This window comes from Caenorhabditis elegans, chromosome X, assembly GCF_000002985.6.
Source record: "Caenorhabditis elegans chromosome X".
Taxonomy (NCBI): Eukaryota; Metazoa; Nematoda; class Chromadorea; order Rhabditida; family Rhabditidae; genus Caenorhabditis; species Caenorhabditis elegans.
Genome location: NC_003284.9, coordinates 17167465 through 17195283, shown reverse-complemented (window position 1 = coordinate 17195283; position 27819 = coordinate 17167465). Strand labels below are relative to the sequence as shown.

Genomic DNA, 27819 nt, shown 5'->3' with positions numbered 1-27819 from the left:
AGGGGTGTCTTACCTTCTGTCATTTTTTTTTTCATATTTCAATGTCATCATTATCAGTTTGCTCTTTCTCCTTGCCTTGTCGTGTCATCTTCCACTTTTTCTCCGTTTTCAGCTAGTTTTTTCATCTTTCCAATTTCAGTTTTCAGAAAAAAAAACTTCTGGAAAATGACCGCAATCCGTGACAACTTGTGTGAACTCAAAAGACTCGAGATTCCACGTCCAAAATGCCAAGGAATGCAGTTTGTTGCCACACGTGGAAGACAAGGGTTTTATAGAGTAAGTTGCGAATTTCCATTTTTTCCAGTTACAAGAATTATTGAAGATAATTTACATTTGAAAAAAAGTTTAGACCATCCGAGAGAATGGCGCAATGTATGGAATTCAACTCAAACCACAGGGACCAAAGAGACCACAACTGAGCTCAGATCTTTTCAACAGGTTAGTTTTTTTTTTCTCAAAATCCATTATCATGGCATTCTTATTTTTCAACTGGCACTGAAAATCAATGGCGTCACATTTTTCCAATACGTAAATGTAACGCAAACTCTAGAGATCAAAAACGGACTTTTACTACTCTTGAGAACGTCCAAAATATAATCAAAATTATGACCCTCCAAAACACAAAGGTCAGACGTTGTGATAAATAATGATAATTCACTTTCTCTTTTTAAGAGGGTAATAACCATTCAGAATTAATAAAGGAACAATGTATTGATAATCCTCTTATTCACTAATATCATTAGGCAAAATTGGCCAAACTGTATCCGGAAGCTGTCACTGAAAACTGATGATTTTTGAGGTCAAAGTTATTAAGAGATTGTATCTGGGCTTCGTTACCTATTACAAACAAATATTATTGTACTTTGTGAAATATAATTTTCTTATGATTGAAAAATGAAAATACGTCGAACATTAACATCATTCAAATTTCAGACCAATGACGGTCCCTGAGGAAAATAGCGAAGATGTTGAAGAAGCTCAAACAAGCCAGCCGGAAACAAGAAAAGTCGAGATGAATAACAATAACAATTACAAGGTAATATTAATTTATGACACGCATTTTCTACAGTATTCAATAGTTATACGTATTGTTTTGACAGAATGTCGGCTAAAACTCATTTTGATAATGTGTAGTAGAAAAATTGTTTAGAAATGTTTATTTGAAATTTATTCGTGCTTGTAAATTTAAAAACGGGTTAAAGTATAATTATGGTAAATGGGAAAAGTGCGTTAATGCATAATTCAATATAACATTTAAAAACATAAAGAAAACTGGATGAAGCTATAGAATTATAATTTATAGAACTATATAATAGAATTATGATGAGTTTAACCATATATATATATATATATATGGCCAAAATAATAGAATATGTTTTTTTCAAATTCTCGACCAAAATTTTTTCTGATTGTAGGCATATTTTCAATATTTATCTTGTGATAAATAAAAGTTTTTTCAACCAATTTATTCTCATTAATTTACGATACGATCTCCTTTTCTAATGACTGTTCAATTATAATTAATTTTTTCCAGATAAGCTACACTTCTCGTCCACCATTGCCACCACAACAACCGAAACAGACCTACACTTTACAAAGAACAACTCCACAGGCTCAACCAACACCCCAGCAGCCAAGAATGTTCTCCCGTTCTTCTGGAGGCATCACTGGTGCTGTGAACAACCGCCCACAAATGGTTGCCCAGCAAAGAGAGATTGCTCAAAAATAATTTGATTAAATGCTTTTAATTACGGTCCTTTTTACAGATATGTTTTTTCTTGTTTTTTTTTCTTTAAATGTTTTCTTTGAACTTAACCTCCAATCTTTTCTCACTTCCCTGTGTAAGGTCACAACCACACACCGGCTACTTTTTTGGTCACAAAAAATGGCAATTTCTAAATATTGAACATTCGCCTTAACTCTTAACTCCTCCATATATATTTCATCTTTGTATATATTTACTTTGGAATGAATCAAAATTTCCAACTCATTTTAAAATTCGTTTCATAGGCATTAAAAAAGTGGGTAACATCAATGGCAAAGTAGTACAACTTGTACTTTTGACAACAGTTAACTGAGAAAAGTGAGGGGAAGGGGAAGTGGCCGATATAAATATGAGAAAACAAAAAAAAAGAGTCACTTTAATTACAAACACTGACGAATTATGTAAGCTACTAGTAAAATGGCGACGGGCATTGGTAAAGCCTATACATTCAATGTTCAGACACACACAAATAATTTTATCACAGAAATGAGTGAGAGAGCGAGAGGCGGAAAAAGTATACAACTATAATACATTAGTTTCTTGGCTCAGCCGAGCAACATGTTGGCGGCTGCAGGGAGATCATACTGTCTGGCCTCGAGTGCTTGTCGGGCGGTCTCCGTTGACATTGCAAGTTCCATATCCACCAAGTGTTGTTGTTTGAGAAGCTTCAACGCCTGTTCGGTGTTTCCGTTGCACTGAGAAACCATGGTATCACAATTTCCTTTACTGAAAAGAAGATTTGTTATTAATCTTACAACATAAGATTTGTGAGCATGGCTATTTCAAATGGGGTCATGTTAAGGCCAGAGATTGCTGCTATCGACAAAAAACCCGACTCTTCTATTTTCTTATATTTTGAGAGCTCATATCTGGGTTGTACATACATAGTATTACAACAAATTTTGTAACTTTAATGCAAAAATATTTGTCAAGCATTTACACAGTTGTAATTAACTTTTTAAAACCAAAAAAAAAACTGAGATTGGAACAAAACTTTTTTGAAAAATTTGGCTATCTTTTTATTGTGGTTCACCACGTCTCGTCGCCGGCTTAAGAATCTCCTGGCTTACACGTGTTTAACTTACTGCGTAAAATCAGCTTCTCTATACAACACCTCCATCTTATCTGCCATACTCAAATCCGTGATTCCAGAAGCTGCTGACGTGGATGCAGATGCAGGTGGAACTGCTCGCGATGAAGAACCCGCTTGACGTTGCTGTGTTCCCAAAAACTCCATAATGTCAGACTCGCCAAGTGGTTGGGCTGTTCCGGAGAATCTGTTCTCTGATGGAACCAACGGTGGCAAAGAAGTGACGGCGTTGTGGGTCAGTGCAAGCTGCCCCATTCCGTTGCCATATGAATTGTATCCTTGATATCCAGGATATCCTGAAACATATTTTCAATTATTAAAAACCTAATGAAAAATAAAGATTACCTTGATGATAGTTCATTCCATAACCATACGCCTGAAAACCGTTTCCATAGTTTGGATATCCATTTAACTGAGGGTACCCGTTGCTGGAGTTGGTAATGTTAAACAAAGGAACGTTGCTTCCTTGATTTTGTGAAACTGGCTTTTTGTCAACCACTGCAGTCGGTATAACAGTGGCTACCGGAGGTGATGGGTGACGGATTGGTTGAGTCACTGGTTTTGCCTGCGAAGTTGTGGCAGATGGCAGACGAGTTGGTTGGAGCACCTCAGACGAGAGAATCGGCTCAGAAGATTTTTTGGGTGGCATGGTAACATGAGGTTGAGATGGTCTTGTTTCCACTGGATTGTCTCTTGCAGTTGATGGCACAGAAGACGCTGTAGACACTGCCGCTGACGGAAGTGATGATGTGGAGTTAGATCCATAGAGCAAAGCACTGGGAGCTGGAAGTGCAGAGCTGATGTCCATGGCAATTCTTGACCGTCTCTCCTCGTCCGACATTTGAGCTGTGGTTGAAGTTGGCCTTCTCGTTACCACCGAAGTTGATGGTGCCGAAGTAGTTGGTGCCGCGTGAACAGGAGCAACTGTGATAGGCGTGTTGCTAACTGGTGGGCTTGTTTTTGGAGGTAGCGGATTGCGTGCATCTGCAGACGCTTGAGATGAAGTTGTGGGTGCCACATTACTATGGGTAGGAGCTGAGACTTGAACTGGTTTCTGAACGGGAGCTGTTGATGGCGGTATACGAACTTGTTGCGGTTGGATAGGCTTCTGAATGTGTTGAATGGGTTGTGGTTGGAGCGCTGGAATAGATGCCGATGAGATCGGTCGCTGTTGGACCGGTGCAACGTCTGCTCGTGGAGCATTGAACCCATTTGACGGTGGTGCCGTCGTGCCAGTAGGTCTTTTGTTCAGATTTCCTTTGAGTTCATCGTTCAGCGCTTTTTGCAAAGTGTTCTGTTGTTGTTGTGCAACTCTCTGGGAAGACACCGGTTGAGAAAAGTGTGCTGGAGCTGGTGGAGCCGGAGTTGGAACCAGGCACGGAATATTCGCTGGTTGCTGCACAATAGGAACATTCACAACAGAAAATGGTCGATTCACTTGAGGGTTGAGCATGCTCAAATCATTGTTTTGAATTCCAATCGAGGAAGCTGGCCGAGGTCGGACGCCATTTCCCGTTGAACTTCCTTGATTGAGGCGGTGTTGAAGCTCGGGGAAAAGATTTGCGGGCATATTCGAATGGCGGTCCTTAAAAATAACGGCTTTTTATTAAAAAAAACACAGGGTCAAATGTAACTGAAAAATTGTCAAACTTACTTGACTGGTAAACATCTGAGAACTGTTCGTAGAAAGTGTGATTCCTGCAGAAGCTGTGCTCGAGATGACACTTGGCGCCGGGTTAGTTGGAATGAGCACAGGCGCCTTGTTCGTTGGCGGGAGCACTCGATTTCCTCGAATATCAAATGCCTGCTTGGGCGGTTCCATGACATAAGTGTTAGCCAAGCCGATGCTGTTCGACCCACCACTGATTACGCTGTCATTGCCTGAAAAAATATACATTTTAATCTTTAAAAATAAGTATGCGAAAATATTCGTTTATTTTTATTGAAATTTCCATTTCTCAACAGTGTAAGTGATTAGTAATACGAAAAAGCTTACCACAAAACTCTCTGGGCAGCTCGATCTTCGACGGAGAAAACCCATCATCGAATGCTCGATCGAAATCATCATATTCTGGCAAATCAAGCGAAAGACCTCGAATCTTGGACATGACGGCAGGCGATGGAGCAGCTGACATAGGAGAAAAATGGTTAACAAACATTTATACGTGTGTTGAAACGCACAAGGGTGGATTCAATGAAGGTAAATATTTGGAGTCAAGACGTTTTTTTTTTGCACAACTAGCTTAATCGAAATGTTGTGAGTTTGACAAATGAGGGAGTTATTTTGATTTGATTTTTTGAACAAAACTTTGAACCAAAGGTTGTAATGTTAGAGCAAACTTCAAAATGTGTAATTTCTAAACATTTATAATTTACCACGTACTGAGCATAATTGTTTCAGTACTGAGCATAATTGTTTCACATTTCAGAAAAAATTGAGTTTGTCACTTTCGAAGGTCACTTTCTAAAATTTTACAAAATGCGATGCTAGGTTTTTTTTTAAGATACAGTTAGAAAAATTGCTCAAGAACAACGACGTTTTTGAGGAGTTTCTTCAAATTTTATTTTCAGAACTTACAAAATATTACTCTGTATATCAGTCAGTGTATGTAATTTTTGTCACAACATTGAGAAGAAAGGAAACTTTGTAAAAATTTCAAAAACATGTGCTTAGTTTTAAAATGCTCAAATACAATATAACCCTTTCTCAATTTTTTTTTTCGATGAATTTATGTAAATCTATGGGCCTATAAATTTCTTCTCGTCACCTGATTTTTTTATTCTTTTATAACAGAGGGGTACACTCACCAGGTTGGTGTGTGCTCCGGCCGCCATTGGTGAGCAACTCCTTACTGGCGATAATTTCCGCACCACTCGACATACTACAACAAGAGGATTCAAAAGGGGGGCTAACATTGGGCACAAACCTAGACAATGGAGCGCCGTTCACTGGATTCTTGAGATACATGTCCGCAATCGTAGCTGGGTTACCCCATGATTGGCCTCCTAGTGGGTCTCCGTGACCGGTATGGATGAAAGAACCTGTGACAGAAAACATGGGTCTCGGAGGGAAAATACAAATGGTTTGAAAGCAGGGAGTTTGAAGATTTTTATTGAACGAGTTTTTTGAAAAAAAAAACATTAAATGACTCACCTGCCACAGGCATTGAAATTTTTGACGTGCGGTCGTTCAGCGAAGTTTTCGTATTATTGTTCAATGGTTTCAGCGGGGCTGGGGGTGGGTGTGACGGTGGAATTCTGATCGTTGGCGCCGTTGGAACTTTCTAAAAAATTAGCATGATTTCAGATTAATGGGTTTTGACTAGTCGAACCTGTGGGGTAACCGCCGTCGCTGCCGCAACCGCGTTGTTCGTCTGCGCAAACACAACTGATCGGGGGAATGTGCCAAACTTTTGGTTCTTCTTGTTCTGACCAAACCAGTCTTGGCCTCTGAAATTTTGCAGTTTTTGTATACTGGTAGGAATGGAGAAGGTATTGAGGAATGTGTTTGATAAGGTAGTATTGTTTTGTTAATGCTGGTTTTATTTGAGCAAACTATGACTGGCAAAAACAAGGAGGGTCTCAATGAAATAATTTTTTAAAAGATATTCTTATTTAAATAAAAAGTTGCAGCATGTTATTTTCAGTAAATAAAGACGGTAGAAATGATCAAGTTTTGCCAGAGAACAACCAACTCGGCAGATTATGTCTAACCAAAGTTCCAACATTTCAGACCGCTGAGAAGAACGCAAATGCGCCCTACCAAACATATCGGTTGATCCTGTGAAGATCTTAACAAAAATATTCAAATTTTTGGAGTTCTCGTTTTCAATTTAGGAAACCATTTTTAACTGTTCAGAAAAACTATGCATTTTTTGTAACAGAGATAATGGCAATATGTGTTTTGAAAGGGGTTTTGTGTGAAAAGATATCTATGATAACCTTTTTATGGCAAGAAAAACGTAGGCCGCGAGGATATGCAGTTCACCTTGACAGGTGTGCATTTTTGTACCTAACTGATAGGCTTATATTTTAGATTTGCTCTGTCATTTAAGGCGACCTAATTACAGTTTTAAAATAATTTTTAAGAAAAAATAAGAAAAACAATTGAATTTTTAACGATTGTTTTATTTTCTGACAACCCCTTTTTCTCTGAATTATTTACTTTTCTCCTTCATTAAAACTTCAATTTTTTATAAATAGAACTAACGTGTTCTCCACCACAACAACTTCATCCCCTTTTGTCAATTGTAGTGCGCCCGGTTGAATAGAGTTGTACGTCTCCCTTGCCACTGCATCCAAAAACATGGCCGCCACCAAGTCCTCTCGAATTGCACCAAATTTGCATCGCTCTGCCGGATTGAATTTCCAACAATTCTTCATGATTTGATAAATTCGCTCCGAGCAGTACTTGGGCTTCTCCAGCCTCTCGCCGGCGTCAATGTTTTTGAGCACATCGATGGCTCGACAGCCGACCCATGGCTCCTCGCCAAATGTGAACACCTCCCAGATGGTGACTCCGTACGACCAGACGTCGGAAGCATGAGAGAACTTGCGATGACGAAGTGCTTCCGGAGGGCACCAGGCAAATGGGACTTTCTTTTGTGGAGCCATAGTGTACATTTGCTCATTTTCTTTTAGTGCTCGCATGAGTCCAAAATCACAGATCTTGACTGTCTGAAAGTTTTTGAGTATTTTAAGTTTTGTTCTGCATTAATCGTATTTCCAAAGTTTTCAAAGTTCTCACCCTTTCGTCTCTAGCCAACAAAATATTCCTTGCTGCCACATCTCTGTGTACACAGTGTTTTGACTCCAAAAACTGCAAAGCCTTCGCAATTTGCATACAATAGTCATGAAGCCGTGACACCAGAAGAATTGCCTTTTTGTCATCTCGTAGTCTGTCGAGCAGTGAACCACCTTCACAGAGTTCAAACACCTGAAGTTCATGATTGAAATTCGACTCTGTAAGAACAAAAAAAAAGAACAAGCAAACAAACCATCATCGCTGGCTGGCGAACAATTCCGTAAAGGCGAATCAAAGACGGGTGCTGGAGCTTGAGCAAATGACTGGCTTCCACCTGGAACATTTCACATTGGGCTTTCTTTTCAGTTCATACAAGTAGAACTCACTCTCAAATCATCCATAATATTTGGAGAAATGTCGCGGAGAATTTTGACAGCGACATTCACATGCGTCCCATTGCTCTGTGTCCACGTACCACGCTTCACCACAGCAAAAGAGCCCTCGCCAATCAACTCGTACAGTTTAATCTGAAACAGGACATAAATTAATTTGGGCAAAATAGTTGAAGCAGGGTGAAACGATGTGTTTTGGTTTATTAAAAATTGTAAACAGAACCAATGTTTTTTTTTTAATAAATTGAATCAACAGGATAATAAATAATATTCAAAAAAAAATTGTGTGAAATTTATTCTAATTGTAAATGCTTTATTTACGTTGAAATCAACTTTTTGAGAGTTTCTGAGGAAAACAATGTAATTTGCTCATTCATATTAAAAATTTTAAAGTTTTCAGATTGTCTGAACGCGGTCTCTAACTGAAAAAGAACATGTCAATTGAAGATATGCGGAAAATTGCCAATTTTTACAGCTCTAGTATGCACCAAAAACACTAAATTTTTTTTTTTTTAAATCGTGTGGAGCTATGAAATCACTACCTGCTCATTTGGAATCAGTGCTTTCTCGTCAATCGAATTTTGTGCTGGCATCGACTGATCGGCTTGAATGTACACTTGCTTCGGATCACTCCGATTCCACATTTCTCTGGACATTTTGAGAATCTGCTCTCGGAGCTGCCGAATTTGAACTTGTTGCATACCAATTTCCTAAACAAAAAAATTATAAAATTTCAACTAAGTTTGCCAGCTCACCAGCATATCTTTATCTCGAACATGTGAAAAGTGATCAAACCTTCTGACGTTGAATAAGAAGACAAACTGACTAATAAATGCGTCCAACTGTGCTTTGCGGAGCACTTCGAGGACGTTGTCGTCGACAAGCGCCCCTGACGTGCTTGCCATTGCTACGTCTGAAAATGGCAGAGTGTTTGAGAGTTTTGAAAAACTTTTAGGCGAAAAATTTAAGATTGAATGTACTGAATTGAGCTGGTTTTTTAAACCGTAGTTTTCGTTAAATCCTTAAAAATGATATACTCTCAGAAATAAAAGAAAATGCTACAAAAATATCAGAAACTTAATGAAAAAGTGGAACTTTTGTATTGAATTGAAAATTGTCAACTGGAGGGTACATTATTCAAATATCTGACAATAAAACTGAGAAGGATTCTTCAATTCGAAATTTAAAAAACTGTCTAATTGTTTTGGAAGTAAATAAATTATTTTTCGATCCCTCTAAACTTTTTTCGCAAGATTTGAGCGCCCAACAACCAACAACGCAAACTCAAGAACAAAAAATCAATCAAGGAAAGGCAAAAAATATATGGGAAACATACTGCCAATAGCCAAAAATTAGAAAAATGGAGGGGGGGGGGTGTTTGTCGGCAACACGACATACACTGATAACAACTGATTAAAACTTGTGAAACGCAATTGATTGAGACTTTTAAGACACATGGCAAGGAGAAGAAGCTAAGTAGAAAATGAACTTTTTCCTGTAAAGCAACTTTTTCGAACTACAAATGCGAAATGGGTTCTTGAAGCTCTATATGACTAAGTGAGCACACATATAGTGACGTAGAAAAATGCATTTTATTCATAAGAGCCTGGCGTGGAGGCACTAAACTTTTGGTCATCTTTTCCCTTGATAAAAATTGAAATTACAGCAAGGAATCGTGCAGAATCGGCTAGGAAGAAAATTATTGTCAGGAAAGACTGGTTTTGCTTCCTCTTTGTCGTCGCCTTTTTTCTCACTTCTAATTAGAAAAAGGAATGCTTCTAACGACTATTCAAAGTGTATTGTATGAAGAGAAATCGATTTGTTAAATGTAAAAACAAAAAGATTTAATAGTCTATATCAAGAAAATGTGAACAAGTTAATTTTTAAGCTACGAACTCGTTTACTGATATAATACACATAAAACAAATTGTCAGAATGTATCACTTTTCAAAAAATGACGTCATGAAAACAAGTTCGCCTAATGTGGGCGTACGAGAATATTTTTAAAAAAATTAATGATTTTTTGGAAATTAATATGCGATTTTACCGAATTCGCAGAATTTTTCAGAAAAGTTAATATTTTGAAGTTTTAGCATATAAACCAACAAGTGAAAGGTTTTTGAAATTCGGAAAACTGTTTTGACTTTTTGGTGTTTTTTCTGGCTTATTTTTTTAGTCAATTCATTCAAATATGAAATGAAGTTTTAGCAAATTTAATAACTTTTCAAGGGAAACTAGGCCCATAAAACCCAAAAACTTGTTAAAATCACCACAGTGAAGCTATTTCTGAAAGTGGTCTTTGAAAGCATGTGCCAGGTTTCAAAAGTACAGCCTGCCATGTTCTTCGAAGAGTAAAGAGGTTACAAAAGACTACGGAGTTTTTGTAGGTAGGCGAACAAGAAATGCAAACAGTTTGACACATTTTTTCCTGGCATGTTTTCTGACAAACTATTGAAAATGTAGAGAAGCAAAACGGAACTGGAACTATAAAACTCTATTGTTTCCGCAAACGGAAAAAAATACAGTTTTTAAAACCAAAACAAAAAAAATCCCGGGAGGAGGAAAAAGAAAAGAGGATGATGACGAAGTAAGTAATGCATAAATTCAGCGCAGACGCAGGCCTAGTGTAGTATTGGAAACTAGAGACACCCCGCCGACTGGAGAATGTTGACATTCGACCGTTGCGAAATAGTAAAATATGTGTGGCACACGTGCGAGAGACGCAGACGGTTCGACACTACATACTGGATGCGGGGGGCAGAGAATTAGAAGAACTCACACAGGGAAAGAGTGAGAGAGAAAGATGAGGAAGAGGAGGAGAAGGAGGTAATTTTGTGGAGGGTGTTCTATGTGTGTATAGGCAGACACCCTCAGAATCCAGTCAGCCAATTGGATCTGGTTTTTTCTTCTTTATTTAAGAGGAGGACGAATAAGAAAATTTGAAAGTAAGAAGGAAAAACTTAAGAAGTCGTTTCATTTTCAATGAGACTTTTTTACAACAGTTACAAAAAGCGGGGCGAGAAAGAAGAAGAAGCGAAAGCGAGATAAGAGAATGAACTGGAACGTGATTCACTGACATTAAGAATGATGATTGTCACCTATATGTCTAATACGTAGTTTCGAAATTCTTGTGTTAATAAAGGTAATAAACAAGTTTGTGAAGTGTTTAGAACTAAAATATGCGATTGAGCAAGAAAAATGTTTGGGGAAAACACAACGGGATGTTTATCAAAACATTTCTTGCAAAAACAAATGTTTAAAAAATTTGAGTTTGATGCAAATTTATAGAAATTGATGGATGAAATTGAAGAAATTGAAAGACCAGAATTTCTATTTCTAAAGGAAATTCACAATGTTTTGTGTTTTTGGACAGTTTGCTTACTCATTGTAGAATGACTACTGCAGTTAGAAACTTGACAAATCCAGCTTTGATATTAAATAATCTGACTATTAAGATTGAATCAACAATATTTATTTCCGGATTTTTGATATACTTTTAAAAAATGTGGTTCAAAAATGTGGTACATGTGAATTAGCTGTACCCTAGAATTTTTGCAATTCCATAATGTTAACCACGCAAGAAGTAATTATTTTTATGCTATTCCTTTCTAAAATACAAAAAAATTACGCTTCAGTTTTTTTTTTCAAATTAAAAACATTTTAGGGTATAGCTAATATACAAAGATAAAAAATGTTAGTGCAATGCTTGTTCTTTTAACAATTTTAAAAATTGATCTAAATTTTTACAAAAGTATTTTCTGCCCTATTCAGTGTATAATTTCTGTTATGGGGTTATTCAAGTAGTGTCAGAAAATTAAAAGTGTACAAAAATGACGTTACGACTGTATTAAATTACATAAAACCATGTATTTTAATACAGTTGTGACGTCATTAATGTATTAAAATAAATTTTGCAAAATTACATGAATAACCCCATTACTTTCGGAAAACTTTTTTTATCTGGTTTTGTAGGAAAAATTAGTTTTATTTATATTTTTTTTTTGGGAACTCCAAGAGAACAGAGTTAGAAGATTTTAGAATTTTGCAATGATGCTCAGCTATTATAAAATACACATAATTTTTAATTCTGCATCTGACTTTAATGAGCACCGGATCAATATTCCATTTGGTAACTTGGCTTATTTTAACTTTGAAAAACTTCAAAATGTTTAAAACGGAAAAATCTCTGTGCGCAACTGAGCAACTTATTCACCTTACCTAATGTATATAGGGCACATAGATTTGAGGACACGAAATTTGGAAAAATTTCAACATTTCAAGTTTTTCGTGTGTCAAAACACAGTTCATAAACTATTCTCTTGTGTTTTTTTTTTGCTAATTTCGATATTCGATTTTTATGCGCAAAAAGTTTCAGTGTTTATAAAACTTTTCTTTGTTTTTTCTACCAAGCCGAACTAAAAAAAATCGCAAAAAAATTTGAATCTCTTTGTTTGCTTTAGAAAAGAATGCCGATCATGACATTATCAGTTGCGGAAGAAAAGAGCAGACGGACTTTTTGTTTTGTTTTGTTTAACCAGCTGTTTGGCTTGACAAAGAAAACATATGCGACGAGTTTTTTTTTCCAATAAAAATTGACACAAATTAAAACTTAAGCTTCTAAATATTATAAGAATTTTCACTGGTTTGTGAATTTGAAAAAAAAGAGATGTCTAAATTTTGTAAAAACGTCAACACACTGAAGATCGTATGTTTTTTGTAAGTTTTTTTTAGCTGTTTGATGTCTAAAATTGGTGATTATTCGAATTTTTAATTTAATTGAACTGAACTCTGTTTTGACTTCATAAACTTTCCTACAGATGAAAAAATTAATTTCTCAATTTTTAGAGGTTAAACGGCAAAGCACCTTTTTAACACAAGTTAAAAAACAATGCATACTAGACTTGAGGGCTTCAAAAAAAGTGAAACTCATAAATCAAACTGGTAAGTGCCTATTCAAATGAAAATATTATTCGCCAGTAACAACAAAAAATGAGGGAAGAGTGCAAAGGTATAAGCTTTTAGTCAAAACTGAACATTGATTTAATTTCGAACAAAACTATTTTCGAAAATAATTTAAAAGATGACATCAGTTGAATTATAGAGTTTGCACAGTTGCTCTTGCAACTAAACCGAAAATTCCTATGAAAAATGCAGAAAAATGTTCCAAATCTCAAACAAAGCACGCCACGACCTTGCATTTTTCTTTGATTTTCTATTCAAACTTCAGCAACTTGAGATAATCTGACAATAAAACCTCAAGCAAACGATGTATGTCAAGTGAGAAGCGAATAAAAAGCACAGCAACAACAGCAGCAGCAGCGCGAAAGGAATAATACATAAAATTCAAAAAGAAAACGGAAGAGAACAATCGGATGCGCACTTGAATAAACGAACGAGGACGATGGCTCGCTGGATTGTCGTGGGATAATCAATACAGGTGTCACAAAGCGAGAGAGTGTGGGAGAGTGAGAGACTCAGCAACGAAGGGACCATGAGGTTTCCATGAGCGTTGTGCATGTGGTTTCAATTTGAAATTGTTACCGGAGAGATTATATCAAAATCGTTTATGTTCTTCACATAATGTTCAAAAGTCTTTATCAAATAATGTTATATCTGAAAGATATTTAGATGTCAAACTGAAATTCATACAAAAAAAAAACATTTGTCGCAAAGTCACAACTGTATCTTTTTTGAACGGTAATTTTATTTTGCTGGATATAAACATAATTATATTATCTTTCTTTGTTTAGTTTTAAATTATTATTATTTCCCATTTACTTGTTTTTTTCTTTTTCAAAATCAAAACTTTTCTGAGAATACGCTTTGCCCCTTCCCCTTTCAAATAAGCGACAAGTGAAGAGAGAGAGAGAGAGAGAGTGTTGGTGCCGCAGAGAACAGAGGTGTAGTCTTATTGAAATAAGCGCAGGGAAGGCGATACAATTATTAGGAAGGTTTTTCTTAGTACTTGTCTTTACAAAAATACCGCAGTTGATTCCTTAGATTCTCATATTCAGTTTAGATTACTATAATAATTTTAAATCGGGCACAGAAATCTACAACAAAAATTATAATTTTTTATATTTTTTTCCAATGCTTAATGTTTCAAGCCGAATTGAAATAGAATAAACTTGTGAAGAACACTAGACATTTGAATGTGTTGAGAACAATCTTTTATTTTGTCAACACGTTTTGCTGATATCATCGTCATGGAACGCAAAAGCAGAACTTGAGAATTTTCAAAAAAACACAAGGAGGATCGGAACATGTGTTGATGAAATGACATATGACGGGAGAAAATGAGAAATCATGAGAACATCAAGACAGAAAAGAAAAAAACTCTGGAAAACAAAACGGAAATATGTTTTTAAATTTGATCAGTGATGTTTAATTCAAAATACAAAGAGTAATAATCGCTCCGGAATGGACTTTTTTTAAAGATCAGATGGGAAAGCCGATATGTGTGAACTAATTTCATAAACTTTGCAGGAGTTTATCAAAATTTTACTACCAATAACCGTGTATTGTTTGGATAATATTATATTTATCTTTTCATAAAGTTTACAATTTGAGAAAAATCCAACTTTCCGAGTAAAAACCTAGAAAACGTCAATTCAAACTGAATTCACACTGCAAACTGTCAAGCGGAATTGGGAGTCTCGTTTGGCCACCCCCACGTGGTTCTTTGAAGAAAAACTTCAGTTGTTTTTTTTTGAAATTTTGTCTTGATACATAAATCCTACCAAACTTCGAACTAGAAACAAAATTATACTATAGTTTTCTCTGTAATCACAATGAGAACTACAAGTACATTACTTCTTATCAAAAACATTCAAACTTTCTCTATTCGAAACGATTTTAGAAGCATCGTATGTTGCACTACACAACAATACATCCTTTTTGGTTGTGCAATCAACAAAAAAATTTATGCTATGAAAATCTTTCTTTACGCTACAGGGCGTGGAACAATGCCCTTGTCTCTTCATTTTCAAGGTGTTTTGCAATATTTTTTTTTTTCAAAACTCAAAAAAAAATCTTACCTACTAAGTGAATATATCTGTCGTCTAGTTGGCGCAGATCACAGGTTCCCCGATTTTTTTGTTCCTAACTTGGTTGTAAAAACGTCTGATACGTTGTGTGTGCTTATTTCCTGCTTATTGCTGAAGGTGCTTGTTGCTCCTTTCAGCCAAATAGTCTTCCATCGATTTTTTCTTGCTCCAGTAGAATTGAAATTTTAATATAATTAGAACATTTTGCAACGTACCAGATGGCTTGCACATCAATGAAGCTCGGCCGATGGTCTAAACCCAACAAAGTATCAATGAAGCTCGGCCGATGGTCTAAACCCGACAAAGTATCAATGAAGCTCGGCCGATGGTCTAAACCCGACAAAGTATCAATGAAGCTCGGCCGATGGTCTAAACCCGACAAAGTATCAATGAAGCTCGGCCAATGGTCTAAATCCGACAAAGTATCAATGAAGCTCGAGCGATGATCTAAACCCGACAAAGTATCAATGAAGCTCGGCCGATGGTCTAAACCCGACAAAGTATCAATGAAGCTCGGCCGATGGTCTAAACCCGACAAAGTATCAATGAAGCTCGGCCGATGGTCTAAACCCGACAAAGTATCAATGAAGCTCGGCCAATGGTCTAAATCCGACAAAGTATCAATGAAGCTCGAGCGATGATCTAAACCCGACAAAGTATCAATGAAGCTCGGCCGATGGTCTAAACCCGACAAAGTATCAATGAAGCTCGGCCGATGGTCTAAACCCGACAAAGTATCAATGAAGCTCGGCCGATGGTCTAAACCCGGCAAAGTATCAATGAAGCTCGGCCGATGGTTTAAACCCGACAAAGTATCAATGAAGCTCGGCCGATGATCTAAACCCGACAAAGTACCAATGAAGCTCGGCCAATGGTCTGAATCCGACAAAGTATCAATGAAGCTCGGCCGATGGTCTAAACCCGACAAAGTATCAATGAAGCTCGACCGATGATCTAAACCCGACAAAGTATCAATGAAGCTCGGCCGATGGTCTAAATCCGACAAAGTATCAATAAAGCTCGGCCGATGGTCTAAACCTGACAAAGTATCAATGAAGCTCGGCCGATGATCTAAACCCGACAAAGTATCAATAAAGCTCGGCCGATGGTCTAAATCTGGGCAAGCAGCCAGGGAACGTACCCGACAATCTAGTTTAGACTGATTTAATTGGAAATTCACTCACATGCTTTATTCTGGTTTGAAGAAACACTCAAAAAGGAATGTGAGCTCAAAATCATATAATTCCGAAACATCTATAATACAATGGCTTGTCGTTCCGGCAACTTCTGCTTTGGATCAGATCCTTGCTTCAAAATTTGTGAAATATCTGAAAACAACAATTGGAACATGTACCAATATATTGATAACTTACCGAAGGATAATCCCGTACCAGGTTGCATTGGAGAATCGTTCCAATTTTGACGATACGTACATTTCTCTGGATACGTATTCTTATTATTTCGGTTAATTTAATTCGTTCCAGTTCCATCGGGTAACGTTTTCACAAATCTACACTTCTCTCAAAATCAAATATTTTTTCCAGGAATTGAACTGCCGCAAGTGTCGAACATTTTTTCGGATAGAACAATTTGAGAATCTGAAAAAAAAACAAATTTTCTTTTTTCAGCACTAACTAGTAGCTGTAGCAGGTAGGGCGAATGAAGTGGGACCAAAAATACAGTCGGAATAATGTGCTTTGAATATGCCTAGGTTTTGTACGTTTGAGAACTGCATTGATGGTAATGAGTTAAAAACCAATTTCCTGGTACACAAATAAAATATTCAATAAATTCAAAAGTTACACATGGTACCTTATACATATTACTTTAAAAATGAAATTCTACTTGTCTGCTTATCATGGAAATCTTCAAATGTATCGCTTCCAAACGCTTCAGGGCTCGCTTCAAACAGTGGTTTGTGGATTCCAAATATATCTCATGCGTTCATATCTCCACTGGCAGCTCTAGATTTGTATCTCAACTCAAACTCAAGCGGGACTTTTAGGATTTCTTGAGTCCTTGATATTGTGTGTGTGTCGCCAATTTCTCCGGGAACGCGCTGTTTTTTAAGCAGGTAAAAGGAGGTCATCTGTGTTAGAAGTCAATCCCTGTAAAATGTGAATTTAATTAAGCTGAATTTCTTTTTAGGTAAGATTTATTGAAATTTATCTGGTATTATGAAAATTTTTATTTTAAAAAGTATACCCCAAATAAGATGTGAAACTTGCCTGATGATCTAAACCCGAATAAAGGGCCATGCTACATTCTGGTTTGAAAAAAATAATCCTCTCAAAAATTCTCGATCTTGAAGTTTTCCTTCAAATCAAATCAAGCTGTAGTAGAAAATTTGCAAACATCGATAGTTGGAGTACTCAAACTCACTGATTTCGATCTGACGAGTTCGAATTTAACGGTCACGCTTCTATGAGCTGTCCCTAAAAAAAAGAAGATTAACAATATAGACAACGAAGATTAAGAAAACAATAATTCTTAACTAGAAGGAAAAAGCTAATACATTGAAAGATTAAAACCAATAAAACAACCCAACTGAACAAACGGACACTGCAATTTTAAAACTGAGTAATAATATAAACTTCAATCCAGTTTGTTTTTCTTTGTTATACAAAAAAATTGAGGAAATACCAAAAGCTTTTTGATTCACTTTCGCAAAACTACAAGACACATCAAAAATAAATAATAATATACAGTGGGAATAAATTTGTTTTAGTGTTAAATCGATTATGAGAAAAGAGGTTACATTATTATATTAGGATACACTCTCAGCTGGGACACTCTGCGGCTGCAATTACGTCACATACACTTCTAATGCAGGCACAGTCAGAATGTATATGTCGGCGACTCTTCAACTAGGACACTCTGCGGCTGCATTACGTCACATACAGTTTTAATGCAGTCCCAGTCATAATGTATATGCCGGCGACTCTTTAACTGGGACACTCTGCGGCTGCGTTACTATCCGCTCTTTGCTCATCATCGCCTCAACGCTATAGCGCGTTTATTCCCACTGTTTTGCTATTATGTATTTGTGTTTGTGCCTTGCAGTTTTGCAAGCGTTAGTGAATCGAAACGATATTGGTCTTTCCACAAATTTTTCGTATACCACAAGGACTGCCAAACAGGAATGAAAGAGACTCTAGCGTGCAAGTTCATTTTATTACTCAATTTTAAAATACTTAGTAGTGCCCGTTTTTTTTTGTTTTATAGGTTTTATTCTTTCAATGTACTAAAATTTTCCTTACTTCATATTTCTAAGAATTATTTTTTCCTAATTGATTATTTTTTATTTTTTCAGGGACAGCTCATAAAACCATGACCGTTAAATTTGAATTCGTCAGATCAAAATGAATAAGTTTGATTACTCTAACAACGTTTCCAAACTTTCTATCACAACTTTATTTGGTTGGAAGGACGACGAGGATTTTGAGAAAAAACAGTTCTTCAAACCAGAATGAATCATGGATCTTTTTTCAAGGCTACTCGTCCGGGTCTAGACCATTGGGTACGTTTCATGGCTGCTTACTCGAGTGTAATTATTTCAAAATATATACTAACTATATTAAAATTTCAGTTCTACTGGAGCAAGAAAAATCGATGGCAGACTATTTTGCTGTAAACAACGACAAGGGCGCCCGCCAATGCGCAGAAAATCAGCACACACAACGTATCAGGAGAAGTTGTCATGCTCCAGTCAAGTTAAGGACGGAAAAAATCAGGAAACCTGTGATCCGCGCCAACTAGGCGACAAATAGATTAACTTTTAGTGAGTAAGTTTTATGTAATTTTAGTACAATTAAATGTTTTTAAACAAAAATCGGAAAGTACATTTTAGTACAAATTTCTGTCCGGTGACAACAGACCTTTTAATGTTGGTTAAAAAATGTTCACATTTTTCCCAGGTTTTTGCTTGAAACTGTGTCTTCGGTGATGACAGAATTTTTACTGTTGTGGGTAGTAAGAAATGAAAATGTTTCAAAATTCCGGCGCGCTTCATAATAATATTTATCACGTAAAGCACTACAAATTGAATATATTCTTTAGAATGTTGCATCATGTGTCAGGATAATTACACGTCACTTTTTTTGCTTTCGTGATATTTTTCATGAAAACTACTAAACGGAACTTTGTTCACATCTCCTTTCTCAAACCCATTCATCAATTTCAGCTATTTTCAACATTTCTATGAACGCACATCTATTCAAGCTCTGAAAAACACCAGGGGCTTAGCTTGTTTTTGCTAGTAAATTAGAAGTTGAGCCTGCTGGTGGGTTTTCCGCGGTTTTTGGATTTTAATATTAACTTTTTTGATTAGCATGCCAAAAATATCGGTGTAAAAATTAAAACTGAGAAACTAAAAACAAAATCAATATTCGTAAATAACCCTAAAACTTTATTGCTCAAAAACTGAACAAAAAAACAGAACGTTATCACTACAAAAGTGACAAATCTTCTTCTTTTGACTCAGGATACCAATGATCCATCACTTGTCGGTAACCATCACAGACTGCCGGCCACTTAAGATCGTACACTTGTTTGATTAAGTTCACGTCGAGTTCATGAAAGTTTGCCCATTGTCGGTACGCTAACATTTTGAATTTTTTCTCAAATTGTGGTTCTACGATTGTTCCAATATATTTTGTATTCATGTTTGAAAATTCTTATATTGTTCTGATAGTATAGAACTTCCACTACTTTAAGACTATGCTTGAAATCAAGGTAATGGATGAGTTTCTTGATTAAGTATCCGTCAAATTTCTTATTTCTTGAGTCTTACAAGGAACTCTAATTTTATGGTTTTTTATACATACTGAACTAATGACGACATGACCACTTGTAAAATACTCTAAACTTTTGCACAATTTTTCCTAGACACCTTGCAAGCACATTTCATTTCTCTAGGTCACTATTAAGTTACATATCCGTCATCTTCTCAATTTTCGACATGTGTTTCAACCATTCCGAGTGCCGCATCATTTGACTGAAATACAGCAGACTTTTTGACACTAATTAAAAATGACTTGACTCATAAGGAACACTCTCTGAAAGTCTTTGGGCATTGATGTTTTTGTCGTCATAAAGCTTTTTGTTGTTTTCTTGCCTTTCTTATCTGGCTATTCAATATTTTACATTTGTATTATAACTCTGAAAATTCCGATTTGTCATCTTTCGTGATGAATTGTGATAAAGGCTGAAAGAAAAAAAATGTTCAAAAGTCCGTAGTTCCCTAATTCTGCCATACTGTGTAGCACGCGGGGGATCCCCTTAAACTCTCCCTCCACTTTTCTCATATTTCAAACAGAGCTCCAAAAACCATCGTCTACCGCAAACTTTTCCATCCACCCTCTTCTTGGATTTTTCCAGTGTTTTCGTTTTCATTCTACCCCGTGCCTCGTCACAGCATCATATTTTCAGTCACCGGATACTTTTGCAAGCTTGTCCAAGTTCACTTGTTTCAATTGCTTCCAATGAAATTTTTTCGGTTTGAAATAAAAAAAATTAATTTCTTGAGTTTTGATGACACTCTTCTAAAAAAACACACTTTCAATTTAGCCTCAAGTCTTCTTGAAGTCATAAAGTTAGAATTGTCGAATATAAAACGTTTGCTCATTTTTATGAAGTTTTATAAATTATTCCACAACCCCAAATATGCATATTTTATTGATATTTCTGAAATGTTCACCTGCCAAATTCGCTAATTTGGTAAATTTCCTAAACTGAGTGAACATTTTTAAAGAAATGAAAATGCTTATAGTGTTTTATTATGAAACTTACTCTTTTTTAACCCAATATTAGTGTATTTACAAATAAATTGAGTCTCCACTGACGATACTTTTAATGATATTCTGCTAAATATGCAACCGACATCGATCGAGGGCATTACTTTTTGAAGCATTACCAAGACTACTGTAGCAGTAGGTTGTACCTGGCTACATCAATGTGGCAGACTTGTTCGAGATTCTGAAATTTTTTAAAGTTTTGAAACTTCTACGCAAAAATTGTCAGTCTTCAATTCAAAATTAGCCGAGTTGGGTTGAGATCAATTAATTCAGTATACAGAAAAAACATTCATTTTTTTAAATCCCACAAATTTCCTAACTTCATGTGTTCTGTGTTTTCATCTTTTGCTCATTCTTTCTTTAACGGAGTAAAAAAAAATCTGATCTTGTTTCCGTTTCGTTTCTTTTTCTCACGCTAAATTTCAAACATCTTCTAAGCGATCAACCAAACAATCACATTATTATCTACATGGGGACTTCGTGCAAATACGAGCCGCTGGTGGTGACATGGTAGAAAAGTGGTAAAAAGCTGTGAGATGTCTGTCGGTAAACACCTGGGTACTTTTTAGCGGAACATTGGATCGACAAAAGCTGAGAAATACAATACAACTCGAGGATTTTCCTCCCCCTTTCTTTGCAACTGTTCGTCTGCCCTAGACACTTTTCTCCAACAACGTAGTTCAAAATTGTTACCGAAAATTATGTCTATTAGGTCTTGTTAAGTTCCGCGTCTTTTATATTTCTCGCATACATCTTTGCAATATAAAAAAATGAAGGAAACTTGAAATGATGTACTTGAGCGTATCAAAAGGTCAGACGAAACAGAAACAGAAATCAAATTTGAACCGAAGACCATACATATCCCGGCAACGTGTTGGTCAAACATTGTGAGACGTTTTGCAATTTTTTTCGCCAGTTTCTCTTTTCATTTTTGAAAAGTTATACAGTACTGTTCTATTGGAGAGTGTGAACGCGACGCTATCCAATTTCCTTGAGTCTCTGTGTACGTATGTGCTCAGTATGTTTGAGAAAATGTGAACCATAGTTGGTCTTCGTAGGTTAATAGGGTTCTGTATTTTTTTACAAGTTTATTGAATTAGTTTTTTGTCGAAAAATATTATGTGCAATTTTTGAATTAGTTTTGAGATCCGCTTTCAAATCTGAAGAGGTTGTTTCTTTTTTAGTTTTTTAAAGAAAGCATCGAGCAGACTGTCCGTAGGTAGGCACAAAAATATGCATGTATTAGACAGGCACATACATAGGCAGAAAGGTAACAGGCAGGTACTTGGCAGGCACCTAGAGAGGACGGCAGTAGACATATTTTAAAAAGGTTTGCATACAGGTTTTTCAGGCAGGCATATACACTGAACAGGCGCACGGTCAGGCAGGCGTTAGAGAAATAAGTAGGCACTTAGAAATTTAGTCATTATGTTGACACGGCATTTTGGAAGCGTAGGCTAAATTGAAAGAACTAGCACATGAGTACAGGCATACAGGCAGGCAGAGGGGATAGGCAATTAGGTATATTGTCTGGCTTATATGCAGACATGTATACACGCAGGCGCAGGGCAGGCCTATAACCAATCATAAGTAGGCGCAATCTGACACAGGCATGTATTAAACCGTTTGAAAATTGCCTGATTCTGATTCCCAGTTTTTTAAGTTTTGATTCAAAAATTGTCATTTGATCGAAACATTTAGATCAGTTTCAAAGTTGAAGTGAATCATACATATTCAGTAGTACTTGAATCCTTCAAATCTTCTTGACTTTTTGCAAAACGATGACAATTTTAAAATCATGAAGGTGGATGTCGCGACATGCACGTTGACCACATACTACAAACAAAAGTGTGTACTTATTCCTGTATTCCAAAAAAGTAGTTGTTCTGTAATTGCAATGAAGAAACCATCCTGTTAGATATCTTACGGATTGTTTTTATAATTTTTAATTAAAGGTTTTAAATGAATAATGCCTTAAACCAAAAGATAGCTGTGGGCTCAATGAGAAATATAAAATTAATTGAACAAAGTGAACCTATTGTTAGGTACAACTAATAAAAAAAAATTTAGAACGATATTAGTGTACTTTTTTTTAAAATGCAATTTTGAATCTTTACCCAATAAATTTACTATACAAACAAAATTGAGTTGTTTCCTAAACTACTTATTTTCTGCTTATTTCAATTGTTTCCTGAACCACAAAGTTTTGAAACTTTTTCTGATTCATTTTTTTCAATTTTTTTTGCAATTCGCTTCCAAACTTACCTCGCTATATTCCTCTCTACCCAAATTGTGAATCTCAATGTTGCGATTTTTGTAATTTCAGCTGTTATTCAAAATGCTAATACATATTCATAAATACGATACAAAGTATGTTAATTTCCTGCCACTGTCGTTACGTTATTGTTTCAAAACAAATCAAAATAAATAGTTCCTCGTCAACAGCTTTACAGTAAAAACGTGTTTCGTCTGCTTATACTGCAACTTTGTTCTTGAAATTTTAAATTAGCTTTGCTTGGAAAACATAAACTTTTAATGGCTAACCAATAAAACAAATACACTTTATTATTTGCTATAAAACATTTTTAGAAAAAAAAAACTAAATGTTCTACTTCCTTTATTCTAAATTTTACTTTGTACTTTCGAACATAAAAAAGAGCATTTTCTAAAGTGTTTTCGGAAGTATTTTTAAAACAGAAAATAAAACAAAAGTTATAGTAGAAAACAATTGAAGTATTTTCCAGAACCTATGTGCCAAGTTTTCATGTAGACATGCATTTCAATTGATTTTTTGGAATTTCAAAAAAGCGAATTTTTTCAAAACATGTTTTGAAAAAATTTTCAAAATTGATTTGAAAATTTTAATTACGAAATTTGTTCAATAGAAGGCATTTTGAGTGCAATATAAAAATATCAAAACCGTTAATCATCCGTTAAAATCTACAATTTGCCTACAAGTTAACGGGGAAATCTTTTTTTTACAACACTGTTCCTTAAATTTTTGGTTTTATTATAAACCACGGTTTACAAATACTTTTTATTCTCAATTTACACTATAACTTTTACTTCTAAGATACATACAATATTACACTTTACTTAAAAGGGAAAAAGTTCAATCTCGTCCGTTTTCCCTGTTCTTTCATTCACTCAATAGCCACAAGTGTTTCATGATTCCGAGGTACAACCAAACAAATATAAACCTTTGAATGAATTGAAATCGAGGGGTAAGTCCTCGCATTGATTGACTGTGAAAAGAAGGATGGGGACGCAAAAACACACTTTCCTCATCTGTGGACTGGCTATTCACGCTTCTTATTCCATTTGCAACATTTTGTTTGAGAAGTGGAAGTTTTTGTTCTCGTAAATCTAAACAGCTTAACAAACGTTATCCATAACGCAAATTGCTTTACAAAAGTGATTGATCTTTCATCGATTCTGCCATGTTTGCCTTGTTTCACTTCTTCCTAGAATGAATTAATAATGCGCGTGTTCTAGACCTCATTCTCTATTTTTATAGCTTGCTGATCACATGTTTTGGTAACCTGATAGTTGTCGTTATTCCTAGAATCTTGTTTTCAGATTTGGGCTTGAATAAGGCAGTAGCTTTCTAATATAAAGTTCATTGCTAGTTTCAATGTGATATTAAATTTGCAACAGATCTTGTTAAGTTTTAAAGCATTTTTCCAAAGCGAAAATTTAATTTCGAAGTTGCAAAAATTAAAGTTTAAAAAATTGAAAGAAATGTTGCGAATCCTGTTCTGTTAAGTTTGGTTATAACGGTTCACACTCTAGTGTTGACACTTTTAAGGTAGAATCTTCTTAATACATTCCAACTTAATCTCATTGTTCATTTGATTTGGACAAGCCCTCTGCGAATGTTTGAAGCTGGCAAATCTTGTTAGGGCACTACACACTGCTTGGTCAATTGTGTTCTGGACTCGAGGTCCCAATATGGCACGCCCAGGATGCTCTCTATAAACACTTGTGTAAATTTTTGTCAGCATGAATTTTGACTCTGAGGGTTTAATACTCAAATTTTGAACTTTAATTTAGCTGATTAGGCTAACACATTTAATTCAGAGGAAAGTTATCAAAAATCTCACAAGAACTTTCATCCAGCCAAGGCGATACTCGGGCGCATTTCTCTCACCCTTCAACTTACCCTCCTGTTGCCCTAGGATACTTACTTACTTAGGATACTTAGACGATCCGTTCTTCAGGAATTCGTGGTATTCCTGCGGATCACAGCAAGCCATTCTTTTCGGTCCTTGGCTATAGTGGACCAGGGGGTGATGACTTCTCCGTCTGCGTCGCGAGTGGTGATCTCCTTTCGCAGCGAATCAGTCCATCGCATCGGCGGCCTTCCAACAGGCCTTTTCCATCCATATGGGCGCCATTCTGTCATCAACGTGGTCCATCTTCCGTCTTTCCTTCTCGCAACGTGTCCAGCCCATCCTAGCTTCCTCTTTTTCACGAAATTGAGCGGATCCCTGACTAGAGACATCGTACGAATGTCTTCTCGATGGAGATCTCGCTCTCGTTGTTGGGTGAGTGTTATCCCAACAAGCCGTCTTTCTAGGGAGGCATGTGTGATTCGTACTCGTTCGGATAGAGCTTTGGTGAATGTCCAGGCTTCTGAACCGTAGGTGAGCGCTGGAAGGACAATTGAGTCGAACAGATTCGCACGAATCTTCTTGTCGGTGATGGAGTCGGTGGTGTTCTTGATTCCATTGAATGCAGCCCAGGCTGCTCGACGTCTTCGGTGGATTTCCGGCATCAAGTTGTTTTGGGCGTTGATTTGACGACCAAGGTAGATGTACTCGTCGACGTCGTCGAGCTGGGTGGTGGGGGAAGGGCTACCGAAGTAGACTTTACTGGGGTCAGCGAATCGGTTTCGCAAGACTTTCGTCTTCCCAGTATTGATCTCGAGACCTACTTCAGAGCATTTTTGTACGAGTTCTTGGAGCATTTTGCTGGCAGTATTCGGATGATTGGCGATGAGCACAATATCGTCAGCAAACCTAAGGTTCGTTAGATTTCTGCCATTCACTCTCATCCCAGGGATCGTATCGTAATCCTCAGCTTCTCCTTTCAATTCAATCCAGGAAAGCTTTCGGAAAACGTGTTCGAGGCAAGCGGAGAAGAGATTCGGAGAGATGGGGTCTCCTTGTCGAACTCCTTTGGTCACAGGTACTGCGACTGGCCTGTGGAATGGGGTAAAATTTGTGGTACAATTTTAAGCAGTATATTCATCTCGTCGTTTTTCTTTTTTTTTCAAAAAAAATTAAAATAAGCTCCACCTATAACTTGGTTTTTTTTTAATTTTTAAAGGTGGAGTACCGAAATTTGAGACTATTTTTAGCTAAAATCTCAAATGTTGACAACTTCTCGGTGTTACAGCGGTTGGAACCTAATTTTTATTTGATTGTCATTTTTTAATGCACGTGTTCGCAATTTATTAGGTGTTATTTCGCTTTTTCGGTCGATGCGGGCACAAATACGATACAGGTTTGTGCCCGCATCGACCGAAAAGGCATCTCAATCAACGAAATAACACCTAATAAACTGCGAACATGTGCATTAAAAAAATGACAATCAAATAAAAATTAGGTTCCAACCGCTGTAACACCGAGAAGTTGCCAAAATTTGAGACTTTAGCACAGGCATTTTTTTCCAAAACTTTGAGCGGATCATAACTTTGTTTTGAAAAATTCTCAGAACGTCTCAATACGAAATTTGGTAGTTTTGGACCATTTTGGGTCTAAAAAGGCAAAGTCTCAAATTTCGGTACTCCACCTTTAAGTCGAGCTCGATTACAGAAACATTTTTGTTAAAAACGATAAATATTTTAAATCCATGTGAGATTTTAAATTTTTTCGCTGCAAGCTTAATTCTATTATATTCACCCCTGTTTTTTCATCATTAAATTGCCTTCTCTGACAGACCAAACATTACTACAATTTTCGACAATTAGTTTTGATCTTTGTTTCAAGTTTACTAGGGGAAGCTTGCCAAGCACTCTAACTGGTTATTCGAAAAATTAAAAAAAAACAAACCGTGAAACACTCTAGTATGACGGACATCCGCCACGGGTTGTAAGCAGATCCGTTGTCAAGAAAGGGGGCCACATTCAATTGAGACAATCGAATCTAATTTGAAATCCAAATTTATGTGTGTGCGTGTGTTTTTGTCTCAATTGTGACCTCCTTATTGTGCTCTAAATCAAATTCTGTTTTCATGTCTCAATTTCCGTTCCAAATTCAAAAAGTGTGCTTCCTGGTCTGCCGTTTTTTTTTCTGGTTTTCAGCTTTCAAAAGGTGTGTTTGTATCAGCATATATTTTACTTTCCTACAATGATTTCTTTCTTGCGTTCCTCATTGAAAAATAAATATTATTTTCAGTTTTTTTTTTCGCATTGAAATGCATAGCTTCTTGGTTTTACGGATTCTCTTTGTTTTGAGATTTTGTTTTTTATTGAAAAAAACAGGACAAATAGCCGTCTTAAAATTGTATGGGAATTTCAATATCAAAGTGATTATTTTCTGAAAATGTTCAGAGATCAAAAGTCACAAAAAATCTTTAATCGGAGGGTTTTTAGCTTGATTAATTAATTTTTTTATTTTCCAAAAATATTTATGATAAAGAATTTGACCACATAATTAAAGGTTGATTAGTTCGAGTGCATAATTTTAGACCACAATTGAAGTTTTTTCTGTGACATAGTGACAAACAATTTTTATTTTAAAACTACAAATCTAGCATTTTTTTCGATGGTTAAGAAAAACCTGAAAACCCTTTCCCTTTTTATAAATTTTTACTTCAGTTTGCACGAACTATATTTTTTTTTTCATTTTCTCAGTACAACTTGAATCCCATTGATCAATAGTTCAGATGCGAACATAACAAATGAAAACATGTCATTCGTCTAGATCAATCGTTGTCGGAATTAGAAATTCGTCGGTTCGAACAGACTTGACACTTCTCAAC

The 27819-nt window shown here is 36.1% G+C and overlaps 4 protein-coding genes and 1 non-coding gene across 7 annotated transcripts; 3 read left to right on the top strand and 2 right to left on the bottom strand.

The window, feature by feature from the left end:
* Positions 1-146: 146 nt before the first annotated feature.
* Positions 147-1984, top strand: B0302.5 (uncharacterized protein). Its single transcript, NM_078384.5, has 4 exons — positions 147-276; positions 350-438; positions 934-1036; positions 1535-1984. The coding sequence occupies exons 1-4, from the start codon at positions 166-168 to the stop codon at positions 1727-1729; spliced, it is 498 nt and encodes a 165-aa protein (NP_510785.2). The 5' UTR covers positions 147-165; the 3' UTR covers positions 1730-1984.
* Positions 1985-1991: 7 nt separating this feature from the next.
* On the bottom strand, positions 1992-8904 carry sid-3 (Tyrosine-protein kinase sid-3). 3 transcript variants are annotated; one of them, NM_078382.7, is made up of 15 exons: positions 8747-8904; positions 8534-8701; positions 7986-8126; positions 7853-7933; positions 7603-7791; positions 7066-7532; positions 6188-6305; positions 6010-6139; positions 5783-5897; positions 5664-5737; positions 4852-4983; positions 4510-4736; positions 3201-4440; positions 2851-3151; positions 1995-2491 (listed from the first exon to the last, which is right to left on the bottom strand). In NM_078382.7, the coding sequence occupies exons 1-15, from the start codon at positions 8894-8896 to the stop codon at positions 2311-2313; spliced, it is 3714 nt and encodes a 1237-aa protein (NP_510783.2). In that variant the 5' UTR covers positions 8897-8904; the 3' UTR covers positions 1995-2310. The 3 variants fall into 3 exon arrangements, 2 of the variants coding, with proteins under 2 accessions (NP_510784.2, NP_510783.2); NM_078383.7 differs by lacking the exons at positions 4852-4983; positions 5664-5737; positions 5783-5897 and having other exon boundaries at positions 1992-2491; NR_136346.1 differs by lacking the exons at positions 4510-4736; positions 4852-4983; positions 5664-5737; ... (5 more) ...; positions 7853-7933; positions 7986-8126 and having other exon boundaries at positions 2311-2491; positions 3201-4043; positions 8747-8896.
* A 7387-nt stretch (positions 8905-16291) lies between these two features.
* B0302.2 (uncharacterized protein) lies at positions 16292-16745 on the bottom strand (the record flags this gene model as incomplete). Its single annotated transcript, NM_078381.4, has 2 exons — positions 16411-16745; positions 16292-16365 (listed from the first exon to the last, which is right to left on the bottom strand). Exons 1-2 carry the CDS (start codon positions 16436-16438, stop codon positions 16292-16294), a joined length of 102 nt encoding a protein of 33 aa, NP_510782.2. The 5' UTR covers positions 16439-16745.
* A 1761-nt stretch (positions 16746-18506) lies between these two features.
* Positions 18507-18794, top strand: B0302.4 (uncharacterized protein; the record flags this gene model as incomplete). The annotated part of the gene is made up of 2 exons (NM_001392917.1): positions 18507-18557; positions 18627-18794. The coding sequence occupies 2 exons, from the start codon at positions 18507-18509 to the stop codon at positions 18669-18671; spliced, it is 96 nt and encodes a 31-aa protein (NP_001379565.1). The 3' UTR covers positions 18672-18794.
* A 2443-nt stretch (positions 18795-21237) lies between these two features.
* Positions 21238-21351, top strand: B0302.7. The gene has a single exon (NR_072936.1). It is a non-coding gene; the product is annotated as an Unclassified non-coding RNA B0302.7 (non-coding RNA).
* Positions 21352-27819: the final 6468 nt, after the last annotated feature.